Source organism: Nicotiana tabacum, chromosome 15 (assembly GCF_000715075.1).
Source record: "Nicotiana tabacum cultivar K326 chromosome 15, ASM71507v2, whole genome shotgun sequence".
In the NCBI taxonomy this organism is placed as follows: domain Eukaryota; kingdom Viridiplantae; phylum Streptophyta; class Magnoliopsida; order Solanales; family Solanaceae; genus Nicotiana; species Nicotiana tabacum.
This window is the reverse complement of record NC_134094.1, coordinates 125,723,598-125,742,900: the sequence shown is the minus strand read 5'-3', so window position 1 is coordinate 125,742,900 and position 19,303 is coordinate 125,723,598. Positions and strand designations below refer to the sequence as shown.

Here is a 19,303-nt window from a genome sequence, read left to right as displayed (position 1 = left end):
AGTCTAAGACCAAAAATACAATAATACAGAGATAGGGAAGGAGAGACAAGGTCTGCAAAATACGGTAACTACCTTTGAATCTCCAAAAAATCAGTTGTACGGAAGAATCAACACTCGCTATATTCGGGAACACCTGGATCTGCACACGAAGTGTAGGGTGTAGTATGAGTACAACCAACTCAGCAAGTAACAATAATAAATAAGGAACTGAAGATAGTAACGAGCTACACATTTATGGTTAATTTTCAGTAATCCCAACAAAGAATAGACATGCTATCAAATCTGGCAGTTTAATGTCAAATTAATTTTTATGCAATTCCTGTTCATGTAATCCGTATATCAACAATCTTTCAAAAATTTTACAACAATGACAGATAGCAACTAAATGCAACAACAAATGGAATTCAAGTACAACCTCTCAGAACAACAATCACTCACTGGGCTCCCAACCCTCATCACTCCCTAGGCTCACAGCCCTCATCACTCACTCAATGGGTACCCGCGCTCACTGGGGGTGTACAGACTCTGGAGGGGCTCCTACAGCCTAAGCATTATAATCTGCACGGATAACTCACGTGCCATAATATAAATATCTAGATCCGTACGGCCAACTCACGTGCTGCACGGCCAACTCACGTGCCATAGTATAATATAAGGATCCGTACGGCCAACTCACGTGCTATAGTATAATATAAGGATCCGCACGACCAACTCATGTGCTATAGTATAATATAAGGACCCGCACGGACAACTCACGTGCTATAGTATAATATAAGGACCCGCACGGCCAACTCACGTGCTGCACGAACAACTCACGTGCTATAGTATCAATATCTCACAATCAGGCCCTCGGCCTCACTCAATCATAAATCTCTCTAGTCTCTCAGGCTCTCAATAATCATGAAATCAGCCCAAACAACAATGATATGATGTATTAATAATAATAATAGAGACTGAGATAAAATGTGCAAGTAAAAAAATGAGACTGAGTACATATAGCATTTAGCAGGCAATTCAACAAGTACGCGACCTCTGTGAGTCCCAACAGTACTATCACATAGCCTAAGCATGATTTCTAACATGATTTATAGTCAAATTTTATCAACACATAGAGAGCATATAGCTAACAACAAATTATTCAACTTTTACAGTTTCTCGGGACGGAACAAGTCACAATCCCCTCGGTGCACGCCCATACGCCCGTCACCTAGTATGTGCGTCACCTCCAAAATAATCGCATGATACCAAAATCCGGGGTTTCATACCCTCAGGACCAGATTTAAAACTGTTACTTACTTCAAGCCATGAAATTCTTATTCTGCAATGTCCTTTCCTCGTGAATTGGTCTCCAAACGCCTCGAATCTGGCCATAAATAATTCGTTTCAGTCAATAAAATTCATTGGAATTAATTCCATGAGAAAATAATAATTTTCCATAAAAGTCCGAAAATTAGCTCAAAAATTGACCGTGGGGCCCACGTCTCGGAACTCGACAAAAGTTACAAAATTCGGAAGCCCATTCAACCACGAGTCTAACCATACCAATTTAACCAAAATCCGACCCCAACTCGACCCTCAAATCTTCAATTTAAACCAAGAGGGTTTTTAAATTTTTCCAACTCAATTCACCAATTAAATGATAAAAACAACCATGAATTCGAGTAATTTAACCAATATTGAGTTAAGAACACTTACCCCGTTGTTTTCTCTGAAAATAACCCAAAATCGCCTCAAATCCGAGCTCCAAATCGTCAAATTTTCAGAATTTAAACTCACTGCCCATGCTTTTCTTCTTCGCGAAAGCGGTCAGTGCCTCGCGTTCGCGAAGCACAAAATAGCTCCTCTCCAAATTCCTCCTTCGCGAATGCGACATCACCCTCGCATTCGCGAAGCACAAAAATGCCTCTGCCTCAATGTCTTCTATGCGAACGCGATGATTCATTCCCCCTCACTACGCGAATGCAACACCTCCTACGCGAACGCGTAGACCAATTTCCTGGGGTTCTCAGCTGCTTCCTCTCTTCTTCGCGAATGCGTAACACCTCTCACCTTCGCGATGCACACCCAGTCCACCCTTCGCGAACGCATGCTTCTCTTCGTGAACGCGAAGAGCAAATATTTCCAGCCTCTCAGTTCCTCTTCGCGAACGCGAGGCTCCACTCGCGAAGACGATGAAGGAAACTAGATGGTGCATTAGAAAAATTCCAGCAGAGTTCCAAGTCAAAAATCCAACCCGTTAACCATCCGAAACTCACCCGAGCCCCTCGGGACCTCGACCAAATATACCAACAAGTCCTAAAACATTATACAGACTAAGTCGAATCTTCAAATCACCTCAAACAACGCTAAAACCATGAATTACACCCCAATTCAAGCTTAATGAACTTTGAAATTTTTAATTTCTACAAATGACTCCGGAACCTATCAAATCACGTCCGATTGACCTCAAATTTTGCACATAAGTCATAAATGACATAACAGAGGTATTCCAATTTTCAGAATTGGATTTCTTCCCCGATATCAAAAAGTCAACCCCCCGGTCAAACTTCTCAAAAATTAAACTTTCGGCATTTCAAGCCTAATTCTTCTACGGACCTCCAAATAATATTCCGGACATGCTCCTAAGACCAAAATCACCATACGGAGCTATTCAAATTATCAAAATTTAAATATGAGGTCGCTTACACATAGGTCCATATCCGGTCCACTTTTCTAACTTAAATTTTTAATTATGAGACTAACTGTCTCATTTCACTCCGAGTTCCTTCCGGACCCAAACCAACTAACCCGATAAGTCATAAATCAATTACAAGATATAAATTGAGCAGTAAATGGGGGAACGGGGTTACAATATTCAAAACGACCGACCGAGTCATTACAAACCCAAGACCTGGTTGTTTCTTTATGTACCTCACTATGTGTAAAGTTTCTTCATAGTGAGATGTCTTTGGTGCATGCATGAATTGACTTAGGCATTGCACTGCGTATGTAATGTCTGGCCTAGTGATGGTCAAGTATAATAACTTGCCAATGAGTCTCTGAAAGCTGTTTCTGTCCTTCAATGGCTCATCTACATCAGTTCTTTGTACACATTCATCATATTCTGTACTTGTTAACTTCAGGTTTTGTTCCATAGGTGTGTCCTTAGGCTTTGAACCTGATAGTCCTGCTTCTGATATCATCTCTAGAGCATACTTCCTCTGAGACATTAGGATGCCTTCTTCAGACCTGGCAAACTCCATTCCCAGAAAGTATCTAAGCTCTCCAAGATCTTTCAATTTGAAGTTTCTATGCAGGGCACTTTTAGTTTGATGTATTTATTCCATGTCATCACCCTTGACAAGCAAGTCATCTACATAGACAAGGATAAGCACAAACTTGTTGTTAGTAGTCTTAGTGAACAAAGAATAATCATGTCTGCTTTGCTGAAAACCAGAGGATAACAAGGCCTGTGTTAACTTCACATTCTATTGCCTAGAAGCCTGTTTCAAGCCATATAAATATTTGAGTAGTCTGCACACCTTATACTCCCCCTGACTACCAAATTCCTGAGGAAGAGTCATATAAACCTCCTCAGCCAGATCACCATTCAGAAAAGCATTATGAACATCTATTTGGTATACATGCCAATGCCTAAGGGCATCAATGGCTATAACAGTTCTTACTGTGGTCATCTTGGCCACAGGGGAAAAAGTATCATGGAAATCAATTCCTTCTTGTTGTGTGTAACCCTTAGCAACCAATCTAGCTTTGAATCTCTCCACAGAACCATCAACATTATGCTTGATTTTGTAGACCCATTTTCAACCTATAAGGACCTTACCAGGTGGTAAGTCAACTACATCCCAAGTGTGATTTTGTTCTAAGGCTTCAATCTCAAGGTTCATAGCCTTAATCCACCTATCATCTTTAATGGCTTGGGAGTAGGAAGTAGGTTCAATATCAGCTGAGAAAGAAGCAAGAAAAGATTGAAAATGATCAGGAAGATGAGAGTAAGAAGTAAAGTGATGCATAGGGTAAAGGCATGAAGTAGAAGCTAAAAGTAAATAAGGGTGAATGTAATCAACCAGCCAAATGGAAGGCTTAAGTGTTCTACCAGATTTTCTGGGTAATAAAGAATCAGTAGGAGGATCAGATGAACTTGGAGAAATAGTAGAAGGAGGAGAGGAAATAGGAATATGAGAAGGAGTAGGTGAAATACTGGATTGAGCAGGATCATTAGGAGGGGAAATGATGTCATTTGGAATGGAATCATGATTAGGTGTAAAAGATGGTAGAGGATCAGAATTGGGAAAGAGAGGAGAAGAAGTAGAAGAGGGATCATGAGTAGCAAGAAACTTACTCCTAGGATGTTTGAAGGAATAGACATTTTCATGAAAGATAACATCCCTACTAACTATGAACTTGTTGGATTCAATGTCATATATTCTATACCCCTTTTGGGTAGTAGCATAGCCCATAAAGACACCAGGGACAGATTTAGGAGTAAATTTATCATGAAAGTCAGGTTTTGTGGCATAGAAGAGGCATCCTAGAGTTCTGATGTGAGAAAAGTTAGGGGGGTTACCATGAAAAATCTCATAAGGTGATTTTCCATGTAGGGCAGTACTTGGTAGTCTATTAATGATATAAGTGGCAGCAAGAATGCAATCCCCTCAGAACTTCAAGGGTATGCTAGCCTGATATCTCAAGGCTCTTCCTACTTTTAGGATATGTCTGTGCTTCCTCTCCACAACACCATTTTGTTGTGGAGTGTGAATACAACTACTTTGATGAATGATCCCTTTGGTTTTGAAATGATTAGAGCATAGGGTATTAAAAATTCATGACCATTATTTGATCTAAAAGTCTTAATAGTGGTTGAGAACTGATTTTCAACAAGATGTAGAAATTTAGTTAGAGTAACATACGCATCACTTTTTAACCTCAAAAGGAAAGTCCAAGTCATTCTTGAATAGTCATCAACAATAGTAAGAAAGTATTTAAGCCCACTGTAAGTACAGACTCTATATGGACCCCACACATCTATATGTACAAATCAAATACACAATTAGACTTGGAAGTACTAACAGGAAAAGGTAGTCTAGTTTGTTTGGCTAGTGGACATACAAGACAATGACAAATAGAAATATAGGACAATTATTTATTTAGATCAGGAATCTTTTTCAATACTGCAAGAGGTGCAAGACCCAGCCTTTGGTGCCATAATGCACTTGAATTTGACTGGACTGAAGCAGACACACAATTAGAAGCAGAAGTAGTAACAAGTGTTGAGGGATTAAGGATGTAAAGACCACCCTTGAGCTTACCAATCCCCTTCACCATGCCACCGAAGAGGTCCTGAAAGACACAAAAATCAGGATAGAAATGAACTGAGCTGTTTAACTCTTTTGTATATCTAGAAATAGAGAGTAGACTAAATTGGAATTCAGGAACATAAAGAACATCATAAAGGACTTCTGAGTTAGGCAAAGTACATAGTCCAGTATGAGTAACTTTAGTACTATTTCCATTAGGTAAATGTACAGTAGGTGATTTGAGTTCAGGTACATGGTATACTAATGATAGTAGATGTAAGGTCTGGAACAATGTGATTGGAAGCCCAGTGTCAATAATCCAAGGACTTTGGTTAGTGGTAGAGGTACCTGCCATGTTGGTTGAGGCATCAGGACCCTTCTCCTTGTTCAGCAGCTTGAGAATCTGTTGGTATTGTTCAGCAGTGAAAGGCTGAACAGTTGGAACAACATTCCTGTGCATATCAGTGTGAACTCCCTCCCCAATGGTCATATTATGTGCTACAACTGCTGGTTGTTCATATGATCCTCTTCTCTTGTTAGTGAATTTGAATCCAGGTGGATATCCAATCTATTTGTAGCAGCCTTCCCTCGTATGACCCTTCATTTTGCAGTAGTCACAGTACAACCCAATATTTCTCTTAGGATTTACATTGAAGGCATTACAGAGGCTAGTGAAGTATGGTCAATATCCACAGGAGCACTTCCTAAAATTTCACCCTGTGTTGTCAAACCACTATTCTTTCTTTGGCTTTCTTCCTGAATAATTGTGGAGTAGGTTTGATCAAGTGAGGGTGTTGGATGCATCATGAGAATCTGACTCCTTTGTGGTGCATAAGTATCGTTTAATTCGATCAGAAATTTCATAAGTTTCTGTTGGTGTAAAAATTCCACAAATGGTCCTGACCTCTCACAATCACAAGGTTCCGGAATCAATGACTCAAATTCATCCCACAAATCATTCAGATTCGAAAAGTATACTGATACACTAGAAACTCCCTATACCAACGAGCTAATCTCCATATTCATGTGATAAATTTTGGTTGCATTTACCTTATCAAACCTAGTCTTCAACACAATCCAGACTTTCTGTGTGTTTGAGGAGAAGACAATTCCCTTTCTAAGCTCCTTTGCCACCGAGCTCATGATCCACGACTGAACAATTGCATTGCACCGGTCCTACTGACGCAATTGGAAGGTATTATTTTCGTACAAATCTCTAGTGCACGTTTCATCAATAAACCCTAATTTATTCTTCCCAAGGAGTGACATTTTCATAGATCGACTCCATTCCGAATAATTTTCAGTTCCGATGAGCAATTGTGGGACAATTTGCAACCCAGGTGTGTCGGGAGGATGTACATATAAAGGATCGTTGTAATCAATGTGTTGACTGTTTGCATGTGAATATCCTCCTGTATTTTCGACTGTATTGTTCGCCGTTGGAGACAATTTTAAAGCTTTGAGATTGAAAATTTGAACTTGAGAGAAGATGAAGAACTGAACAGAAATTTAACACAAAATTGAGAGAAATCGAAGAATAGAAGAAGGATATTAGAAGATCGGAACTGCCAGAAGTTCATCACTCAGAATCGCGAGCACCGTGGCTCTGATACCATGTCAAAACTAGCCCTAGAACCGCCATTAGAGAGTTCTGAGCTGTTAGGGGAGAGAAGAAGATTCTAGAGAGAGAAAAAATGAATTCTCATTAGATGTAAAATTGACTCATCTATACAGTAATTCGGGTATTTGTACATTTATACATCCCACTAACTAATAACTAATTATATACATGTGCTAATTAACCACCCTAACTGATTCTAGAAGAGTACACCTTAAATAGCTACCTGTACAACCACTATTTATCTCTACAAAAAACTTCAATTTAAGATTGCTATTTATGTTCTGAAAAGTCATGCTTCCAGAAAGAGTGAAACTGTTGCACCACTAAAATGAAGGGACAAAAACGGTTGCAATTTCAAAAGACACTAACCTAGGTATCGGTAAGGTTACCAAACATTATTTCACTATTTATTACACACTAATGCAGAATTGTTCTTACAAGTCTTGAGGTTATATTGAGGTTATTTGATTTGATGTTTATGGAAGACAAGAATTATCCTTTTCATCATGTCCCAGACTCCTAAAATTTCCTTTGCATTTCCTTACTTGCAAATCCATTTTTATGTAATGCAAGTAATATATCTCTCTAATAAAATTGGATGGCTTGATTGGAGGGTTATCTCCATTTCAGCGTTCTATTGTAGTTTTCTAAGTGAGGGACGAATCTATGGCTATATAAGGGAAGTGCTGATAGAGTTGTGGAAAATGAAAAATGATCCAACCTTCTGAAGAATGAGAATGTTTCATGCAATGACATGGTATCCTAATCTCCTCTACCGCCAAAGGACGTGTTGCAGTGGATGAGACTGCTCTTCCCTTAACCAGAGGTCTCGAGTTCAAGTCCTGGCTATGAAAAAATTCTTGGTAGGGAGCGCTTCCTTCCGAATGGGGCCCTACGCAACGCGAATCCGGATATAATCGGGTACCAATGCGGATACCGGATGAGAAACCAAAAAACAAAAAAATCCTAATCTCCTCTTCCTTTGTATTTTCTCTTTATCATCGTAATCATCGAATTTGTTAATTATGCTTTGTTGTTTTTGTCCCCTTCCAAGTTTAATCAGTTCCTTTGTCTATAACTGGTTTCATGTCACAATCTTCGTAAGCAAGGCAAATAACTCTTACCATGTGCATTCTCAAGAAACTAAACCAAAAATGATTTTTCACTCTTTTTTTTCCCCTCTAATGGAGTTCAATCATGAGTATTTCATGGATTCTTTTTCAGTGATTTACCCTATGAAATAGCACGGTTAATTCGTGATTTTAGATGAAAAGCCATAACATTAGAATATGGGGGGGGGGGAGAAGGATATGGGTAGTTACTTTGTAATCTTAGAGACAAAAAGTTATTGATTTGGGTTGCTGGAATTGGAATAGGAGAAGAAAATAGTGTAGAGATATACAAAGAAAATTATTAGAAACTAGGAAATTCAGTCCTACCAATTACATGATACATTTTATTGATTTTTTTTCTTTTTCTATTTCTTTTGTTTTGGTTTCCTTTCCTTTATAGTTTATTCTTTTATTTTTATTTGAGAAAAATTAAAGAGTCTATTACCTTGCTTTGGAACAAAAGTCTAAAATAAAAAATCTTACAAGAAGAAGAAGAACCGGGGATGCATCTTATGTTTATCACCCCAACCTTTTACCATCTTTTCTCTTTTTTTTATTTTTATTTTTTGTTTTTGTTTTTATTCTTCATATTTACATATACTAATTTAAATGGGCCGGGCTATTTCAACTTTCATATTTAACTTGGATTACAACTTGACATGTTATTTCTGGCAAAGAATTTTAAATAAATATTTAAAATAATCCAAAAAGATGATAGTCTCCTTAAATATTTTTTGGTCAGTAAAGATTGGGTTTTTTTACTAAAAATTATATATATTAATATTCTGTCATATTTCTTTTGATGACCGCGCGAAGCACGAATTGTTACACTAGTTACCTAAGCTTGATTTCAAAACTAGTAGAAAGAATAACATTTTATTTAATTAGTTATATCTTCGACATGCCTCTTCATGTGCAAATCTAATTTTTGTAATGAGTCAAACACATAAAAAATGGTTGTGATAATGATATGGTTGTCGGGGAATTATGTAAATTATCTCATCTAAAAGTTTAATTTGTGCATTACGAAGAGACTTTTATTTAATTAATTATGTTGTCAATAAGTACACACATAAATCGTAATCAGTTGCAATGTTCAAATATTTTATGTGAAGATCGCTAAGTCTTGCTCGAGAAGAGTATACAAACAAATTGGAATTTGAAGTAGAGGAGCAGAGCTAGGAATTTTAGTTTATGGGTTCTACACCACATATTTATATATATATTTAATGAATTTTTTTTAATATAATCATAGGATTTGATTCAAAACTCTTGAATTCTATCGAACTCATAATTGTAAGGCTGGTTGACTAGAAGTAGACTCCAAGAGCCGATGCTGCTAATTTGAACTTCTTTTTTTTTTCCTTTCCTTTTGGAAACTTACTAGCAAGTGATTGATAATTCCAAGTGTAAGTTAGGTTCGACTTAACACAAAATCACATCTCTGTAACTAGGGTAACGTGGAGAAAAACAACAAGTTGGGATATGTAGTATTTATGGTGTTGGTTTGTAATTAATTATTTTAAAAGTAGCTACTATCCGGGGCGGATCCACCTTGCGATCTACGGGTTCACATGAACCCAGTAGTATTTGTCCAAAAAGTGTAAATGTATTTGAAAAATACACTAAAAATCGATAAATATTTGAATGTGAACCCATTTACTATTGAATCGTTGCGCCTCTGACTATTATTAAGGAATTAAAGGTCAGTATATACAGTGATGCAATTTAGAGCATCCGCTGCCATTACGGGCAGTAAAAGAGTTAACTGAAGTAGTTCTAATTTTATGGTAGTAATAGTTCCAGTTAGATCTGCTGACATATTACAAGGAGTTAATATATGCAATAAAATTTAAGTGCTGATAATTAAGTAGGTAATTTAAGTGCTGCATAGGCTAGCTGCTTCTATCAATAATCTCATCCACTTAATGAACACTAACATCAAGTGGTGGATGTAGTCTTAAAGCTGCAAATTGAATTGAATTCAACATTTTTTCATCGCGTAACATAAATATATATGTGAAAAATAATAAATGTTAAATTATGGACCCATAATTTTTTAAGATTGAATGCGTCAAATTAGGGAACATTACGCGACACATTAAATATTTACACTGTATTTATCATTCGTAGCTATACTTTCAGCAAATTTACCATTCGTAGCTATATTTGAATTTTATAGCAAATCGATGAAATGAGAGATTAATTATTTTGAATTAAAATAAGAGACCAATAAGCTCTTGTAACTTAGTTGGTTAGAGCACCAACTTAGTTAACGAAGGTTTTATTTTTCTGTATTTCGTCTTAGTTGTATTTGTTGTGCGAACAAATACTACGGGCTAGAATTTGAAGTAGTAACAAGGTTTACATACCATTTTCTACAACTTTATCCAATTACAGTTTTTCTTTAAAGAGTTAATCTATGCAGTTATCTATCCAATCGCTTAAACTAAAAAGAGCTGCAAGATCAATCATTTATGTATAATTAATGTATAATTTGTGTATACCTACGAGAAAAACTAAACATTGAATTCGGCAGTTATTAGTATAAAGACTCCTTTTTCTTTTAGGATATTTTCCTATATACTGAACATCTTATTTCTTGCATATCGGTCTGTTTTCATTATCAGCTTTGGCAGTCATCAGTTAACGGATCTATAAAAATTGTAGAAATTAAAAAAACAATTAGTTTCCTTCCAAGGTAAGGGAAAAAACAGTTTGTAAAATATCTTTTGTCGAGCATTTCTTCTCCCGATCTTCTTGTCTAGGCATATGTCTATGTGCTAAAATGGGATGATTATCCATTTATTTTTGTACTAGTTGGCAAACAGAAGAAACACATTTTTTCTTTTTCTCACTCTAGGGTGGTCCTTTTGAAATTAACAGTCTACCCTAGTTATGTAGCATCATTAAATAACATAATTACACAAAATCAAAATACAAAACTGCCCGAACGGCCAGCTGATTAACATTTAATTAGAAATAATTTGTTCATAAGTTATGTAGTCTAAACATTTTTTTAATTAGATTCTTTTAAGCCTATCGCGTTTATCTCACTAGGGGTTGGTTCCCCCTAGTTGTGTATGGAGATATCCAATATTATGGATGGAACCTTCAATATTGCATCAACACCCTAAAACCCTAATTTTCATCGCAACTCTGGACTGTAAAGGTATTTATAGATTCTAGAGCTCAGGCGAAGGTTTGAAACCCTAGTAGGTAGTAGCATAATAGAATCAATTTACTGAGCTGACTTTTGTATCAACACAAATAGTTTAACTCATCACTACTTCTTAAGGGCGTAAAGATTTTTTTTACTAATTATCTTGTGGTAGCATACACTAGAATCCGTACACTCTTCTCCTAACCACTTACTATCTCTTTATAATATTCATTTTCAAGCATAGTTGCAGCTGAAGTAAAAGACCCTGTACTTCCAATCAAATAACTTATTTATTCAGTTAGAAACTATTTTGCAATCTTTCTATCAGGCCTCCAAAATATTTACTATCCTGCTTACTTTTCTTGTTACATTTATTGATTTTCTGCAGCTGGTTGCTATTAAGAATTAGAGCAAAATAATCATGAATTCAAGTAAGAAAAATGTTGATCAGACAAATCAAGAAGCTGGTGGCACCAACAAAAACCAATTTTCAAGAACTCCATCTGGTTCAAGACAGCAGTCATGGACAAACTTTCAGAATCCAAGAATCGTGCGCGTTTCGCGTTCATTTGGAGGTAAAGATAGGCATAGTAAGGTATGCACTATAAGAGGATTGAGAGACAGGAGAATTAGACTTTCAGTGTCTTCTGCAATTCAATTATATGATCTTCAAAATAGGCTTGGATTAGGCCAACCTAGTAAAGTTGTAGACTGGTTACTTAATGCCACTAAACATGAAATAGATGAACTTCCACCATTGCAAATACCACCAAAATCCTTCAATCAATTCCATCAAATAGATGATCAGTATTTTGATTCTACTTTGAGAGAAATATCCAAGGAAATTACTACTACAAATGAGCAAGAAAACCAAGAAAGTAATCAATCTTCTTTTTTAGGCATGTTAAATAACCCTACACCCTTTAATTCCTATTATTATTCTGAGCCTAATACCTTCTCAATTGGAACAGAAGACTCCCAAAATAATGTATCAGGCAACATTACAATGCCTATTTTTTCAGGCTCTCAACTATATTTCCATCCAACTGCTACAATATTAACGCCATCTGCACATAGCCTAGACATATTTCTAACATGAGTTATGATCAGGCCAAGGGGTTTCGTTCACAAGAAGATACTGATCATTATTCTTGAAACTGCTGACTTAACAGCAAACATGGTACTGTTACATTTTTTATTCCCATGAGATACAGAAATACAGTAAGACATTTTATATATCTCTTGTTTGTTTAGACAGTTTAATCTCCTTAACTATCTGCATAACTTCAATATTATTTCGCTGACAATTTTATTTTAAAAATAAACGTGTTAAATGATTATTTAGATTTGTATCTTCTTTTTTCTTTGGTTGGAGTGGAGACATTGGTCCGATTTCTTCCTTTTACCCCGCTACGAGCTTTGGTTTAATTTGGGTAAGGCGGAAATTGAGGCTCAGTCTGTCAGGCCTCCACGTAATTTCGTCCAAGTTTCATCCTGGTCATGGATAGATCACTTTCTGGGTATTTTTAGGGGTACGTACGCGTTAAAACTTATTTTTATTAGACCATAAGTTAACTACCTACTGGTTTATATTAAATTTGTGGAACGATATAGAATTTAGAAGGAGAGAACAATCGCTTCTAAGAACAGAGAAGAGAGAATTAGGGAAGAAAATGAATCTTCATTTTTGTTTGTTTTCTACTGTACAGTAACGTGTCCTCTTTATACAAGTTAACCACTCTAACTAACTTCTAACTATGATTTGTTAAACTATGGTTAAATTATGTTACACCACTAACCACATCACTTATACTACTACTCTCAACACTCTAACCCCCACGTATTGTTATGTAGGTGAAGATATCCAACTAGTCATGATGGCACCTAACACAACCCGTTAGGTAAGCCAATTACCAAATATATCATTCCAATAATAATTATTAAAGCAATTTAAGTAAACAAATGTCTTAATCTTATACAATTCCCAAGAACTGGTAGCACAAATCATGAGTTTCTAAGAATAGAGTTTACAAGCGGAAATGAAATAAATACATAGTCTGTTTGAATAGTACATAAACAGAGTTGTTATAAATCTAAGACTACCATGAACAAGAGGCAGCTACAACAGGAACACAGGTACATCTTCAAATCCGTCAACCATCGAACACAGCAACAACGACAGCCAATATCTGCACGCAATGTGCAGAAGTATAGTATCAGTACAACCGGCCCCATGTACTGAGTAAGTAACAAACCTAACCTTAGGTTGAAAGTAGTGACGAGCTTGTAACAAGGTCAGAGTCCAACTTCCATAACCAATAATAGTTCATAACAATATTAAATAAGTAATACCAGAAGTAACTCAAAGAATAAATGCTCAGCTAAATCATGACTTCTGAAAATAATTCTGCCTTTTAAGTATATCAGTGAAAACCCAAATCGTTTACCGAAGTTACCAAAAATATGAATAAGTTTGAAAACGGTATTTTTTTTTTTCAAAATCCTTTCCATAATAAATAAAATGTCTCATTTTCTTTCCAGATAACCAGTGTAAAATAAATGCATCACTATGCCTATCTGTCAACATGTGTGAGAAATCATGAATAATGTGATACCGTCCAGCATGAGGAAAATACATCTCTATGCATGTATGTCATGTGTGCATGTCAATGCAATGTATCTTAGAGATTGTACTCATGTACTCACACTCTCAGAGTACTCATTCTCACTGTCTTGCATTCTCTCTCACTATGCTCAGCACACTCAATCACTTAACGCTATATAATATATGTTGCGGCGTGCAATCCGATCCCTGTTTATAATCGACTGCACTCATTGGGGTGTGTACAGACTCGTGAGGGGCTCCTACAGCCCAAGCGCTATAAGCACGAAAAACTCACGTGCTGCACTGACAACTCATGTGCTATAATATCATATATGGATCCGCACAGACAACTCACATGCTATCATAAAGCCTATAAGGCCTGCTGCAGGCGGGCGGCCCCGATCCACATAATAATCCTCACAATCAGGCCCTCGGCCTCACTCAGTCATCAATCTCTCCAGTCTCTCTCTCATGGGCTCACAATGCCATAAGAATAACCCAAACATGATGATATGATGTATCAATAAAATAATAATAGAGACTGAGATATGATGTGTAATGACATGAATATGACTAAGTATGAATTTTTAATTTAAAACAAATAATTCACAACAATATGACCTATGTGGGTTTCAATAATATTGGCACATAGCCTCAACGTGATTTTTATTATGTTTTTCAGCTCAATTTCTTTAACACATAAAACGGCATGAAAAATGCCAAGATTATTTAACTACAAAATTTCACACAAACAATTATGTTACAATTTCTATAGTGCATGCCCACACGCCTGTCACCTAGCATGTGCGTCACCTCCCAACAATTCACATAATATATATATTCAGGGTTCATACCCTCAGCTCCAAGATTAGAGAGTTACTTACCTCGAACAAGCCGAATCCAATGTCGAGCAAGCTAAACAATGCTCCAGAAATTTCCATTCTGCGCTTATCAACTTCCGAACGACTCGAATCTAGTCACAATTAATTTGATTTAGCCCACAAAAATTATAGGAATTAATTTCATATCAAAATACTAATATTTTCACAAAATCCGAAATTACGCCCCAAAAATCACCCGTGGGGCCCACGTCTCGAAATATGACGAAACTTACAAAATACGACAACCTATCCAATTACAAGTTCAACCATACTAATTTCACTCAATTCCGACTCCGAATCGGTATTCAAACTCTAAATATTCGTTTTGTAACATTATAGGAATTTTCTTCTATTTCTCTTGAAGATTCAATAATCTTACACCAAAAATGAAGATTAATTCATGAAATATAATCACAAGGGAGTCAAGAACACTTACCCCAAGTTGTGTGGAAACATTCCTCTCCAAAATCTCTCAAACCGAACTCCTAAATCCGAAAATGGGTGAAAATCACGAAACCCCGAATTTAAGCTTCTGACCCAGCGATTTCCGCATCTGCGGACAAGGGTCGCACCTGCGACCCTCGCTTCTGCGGACGAAGCTCGCACCTGTGAGTGTGGTCGCTTCTGCGACGCGCAAACCGCACTTATGCGCACGCGCATATGCGCCCTAGCTTCCTCTTCTGCGGCCTTCGCTCCTGCGACTTCTCTGTCGCTTCTGCGACCATCTCACCTACGCAAATTCAACCGCAGGCGCGGTCATACCAGAACCAGAAACCTTCAGCAATTGCAACATGAATGAAAATGATCTGGACCTTGTCCGAAACTCACCCGAGCCCTTCGGGACCCCGTTCGAACATACCAACAAGTCCCATAACATAATACGGACCTACTCGAGGACTCTAAACACGCATAATAACATCGAAATGACGAATAACACCTCAATTCGAAATTATTGAACTTTGAAACTTCAAATTCTATATCTTGTGCCGAAACACATCAAATCACGTCCGATTGACCTCAAATTTTGCACACAAATCACATTTCACATTACGAACCTATTCCAATTTCCAGAATCGGATTCCGATCCCGATATCAAAAAGTCAACCCCCCGATCAAACTTCCAAAATTCAACTTTTGCCATTTCAAGCCTAGTTCCACTACGGACCTCCGAATAATTTTTCGGACACACTCCTAAGTCCAAAATTACCATACAGAGCTTTCGGAATTATCAAAACTCTATTCCGGGGTTGTTTACACATAAGTCGACATCCGGTCACTATTTTAACTTAAGCCTTAAACCTTAAAACTAAGTGTTCCAATTCATTCCAAAACCTCACCGGACCAAAACCAATTACCCCAGCAATTCACACAACAACTGTAAAGTATGATTTGAACAGTAAATGGGGAAACAGGGTTGTAATACTCAAAATAATCGGCCGGGTCAGTACATTCTCCCCCACTTAAACATACGTTCGTCCTCGAACGTGCCAAGAGTTGTTTCCAAGCCATCAAATCACTGTTCCATCTTACCACACACGTACCCAGGGTGATCTCACATCACCCTATTCTATATAGTCTTGACAACACAATACAACTGAAATCATTGATTTAACTTTAGCCCATAAACCTTGGAATTTAATTTCCAACCTTTAGAATTTCTTTCAAGACACGAATCTTACATTTACACATTGTATGAGTTTGAAAAAGCTATATCAAGCCATAACCATAACCAGAGATATAATCAACTAACATATTATACCACTCGCATGATCGTGGAACCATTCCTGATCATAGTGACTACTCCAAAACCAACCAATACTAGTATTAAACCCATATCAAACCAAACCTCATCCCAAAACCTTCGTACACTATTGATAATAAAAAAACCACGCAAAATTTCATGACCACTTACCAGATCAACAAATCACGGAGCTTTCTCGCCCCAACCAGAACCATAATCGCTTTCTGAGCCGACTTTCAATATTATCCTTCAGAACATACCGTAATCAAACTTGATAGTACCCATTATGGGTCCAATGACCTTATATTACTAAACACAACTATTCCACAGACATGCCGCACCAATAATACTTAGAGCCACAACCCGTGCCATCCGTGCACCAATACGCAACAATTCAAATGCACTCAGTCATGAAAAATGACTCAAATGAGAGGAATTCCCAGCAAGATTAACAAGTACCTCCACAACGAAATGCTGAAAATTTATCATACACCGTAGAACCATCACCCGATTCTAACACAAGGTTCATACCTTAACATAACTCCGCTGCAATGCGCGACCCCATCCAAACGTTGGTCCATATAATATACCCCGAGCCACCCTGCTCAAAATTAATAACCACGGAGAGGCAAATAACACAATGCTACATAAACCTTGAAAGAACATAACGAATACTCAATCAATCATGCACTAACCATTGCTCATCTCATTCAAATTCTACCATAAGGCCCAATAGAACCGCACCATGTGTGCACATAACCAATGAATCACAACTCCTTGTAGCATAAAGGAGTAACTCACATATCATTTCAGAACACGAATAAGTTCAACATCAACCGAATGCCACATCCCTCAACAAATAGCAGTATGGAGCCAACCATTCCGGCTCGGTGTAGAATACACATCTTAATTGGGCCTACCAATGGACTCCCAAATCAACTCTGGTCACCCACAAATAGATAAATAATCCTCCAAAAATTTACCGTGACTGATTCCTAATACATCATATCATCTAACTAGATTTAGCCACGACTTCACAGTCTGCAACCATGAATAATCCGCTCCAGAAACTTCCAAATTTATAGGACATGTGAATCATCATAACTGATCCCAATTCTAGCCTTCGAATGACTAACACATTTTTCATGCACGATCATTCCACAAGAAATACTCCTATAATTCTTCCGTGCCACATAGCAATAATTTAAATATCAGTAGTCTATCAACCATGTGAGTACCGCAATACTAATTATACATCCATAAGTCAAAATACAATACGCCTTCTGAAATGTACACTCTACTCACGCAATACCAAATAGTGATAGCTTTCATCTAAACATCTAAAATTGTTCATCCCTTCTAAGAATTTATGACCTCCTTTTCAAAGCTAAACCATGACCTTTCACACACCAACCTTAATCCCACACAACACACTACATCTATCATGCCATCATTTGAAAAATACGAGAACTTTATAATCATTCTGAGTCACAAGTAGAATTCATATCCGATCAGCCAGAAGACTTCTATTTGATCCCATCCGGTAGAAAATCACAATACTCAACATGCTCCTCAGGCTGGTAGGAAAAATACCCATCTCAAACCTTGGTAGAAATACCCGAGAATGCTTTGGAATTCATTTGTACATATTCAAGCCATCAGAGTTGAATCTCTCTAGCTTAACCAAGCCACGCAGGTCGCCAAACCCAAGTGTATTGTCACAAAGCACCTGTAGAAAATAGGGTTGCTTATCGAGTGGTTAATTACTCTCAACGGTTTGGCTTAATGGTTATCGGCAATTAAATGTATTAATCTGCTAGCCACCCAATAAGATATCGGACGGATTGGTATCGGTTTAGCTCTTATCGGGCGGTTTATCGGCCTAATTCAATCTATATTGCGTGCTTTAATTGTTTGCTGACTACCTAGCATACAAATTCAGAATAGGAAATTACACATTGAGTCCAGACATACATGTCTGTTAACGCCTACATAAGAATGATGTAGTGTGTCATGTGTTGTAGAGTGAAAAAAGCAGAACACATTGTAGGCTACATTACATCCCAAAGCACACTACATATGAGTCCAGACATATATTACATCCCAAAGCAGACTAATGGATATGCCACTGTAACTCTTGCTAGCTATAACATGGATCATATAAGGATATCAAATTTCATTGAGATAACTATGTGATTGCCTGGGTTTAGATGCAAAGGAACAATTTCAGTAGTTTAGCTCATTAAATATAATGGTATCTAAGCTTTTATTAATTTATTCATAGCACAAACGAAGCAAAATTACAATAAACGTGTGGTCCTTCCCTTTGTTTCTTGTTCATTTTTCTTAGAAAGGTAACAATATATTAATAATCAACACAAAGGCTGTGCTGGAGCCATATTTACAATTTTAAAAAGCAAAACTATGAGCTTTCTCTTCATACTAAGGCACTAATAATTCTAATGAGAATTGAGATGCTCTTTGATTTTAAAGACATCAACAAGAAAAGAAACTTACCATCTGCTGACTGCTGCTCTGGTTATGGCGAGAAGGAGAGGCGAGACGGCGGGAGGGAGACGACAAGTCGAGGAGATAGAGTGCTGGAAGTCGAGGAGATAGAGTGCTGGAAGCTTGGAATTCGACGAGATACATTACTGCGGGTGGCTGCTGGTTGAATTTATACTGAAGCTGGTTGAATTATAGTCGAATCAAGAGAACCATAATTCTGCTGGTGGCTGTTGGTTGAAGTTTATGCGTTAGGCTTCTGATTATTTAGGAATTAGGCGTTAGAACTTAGAGATAGAGTACTGGAAGAAGTGGAAGGGTTTTTGATATTTAATATATATATATATATATATATATATATATATATATATATATATA

General features: G+C 37.2%; 1 protein-coding gene across 1 annotated transcript; it reads right to left on the bottom strand.

Annotated features, from left to right (window-relative positions):
• Nucleotides 1-3,803: 3,803 nt before the first annotated feature.
• LOC107774372 (uncharacterized) lies at nucleotides 3,804-4,460 on the bottom strand. The gene has a single exon (XM_016593870.1). It carries the CDS (start codon nucleotides 4,458-4,460, stop codon nucleotides 3,804-3,806), a length of 657 nt encoding a protein of 218 aa, XP_016449356.1.
• Between the last annotated feature and the right edge of the window lie 14,843 nt (nucleotides 4,461-19,303).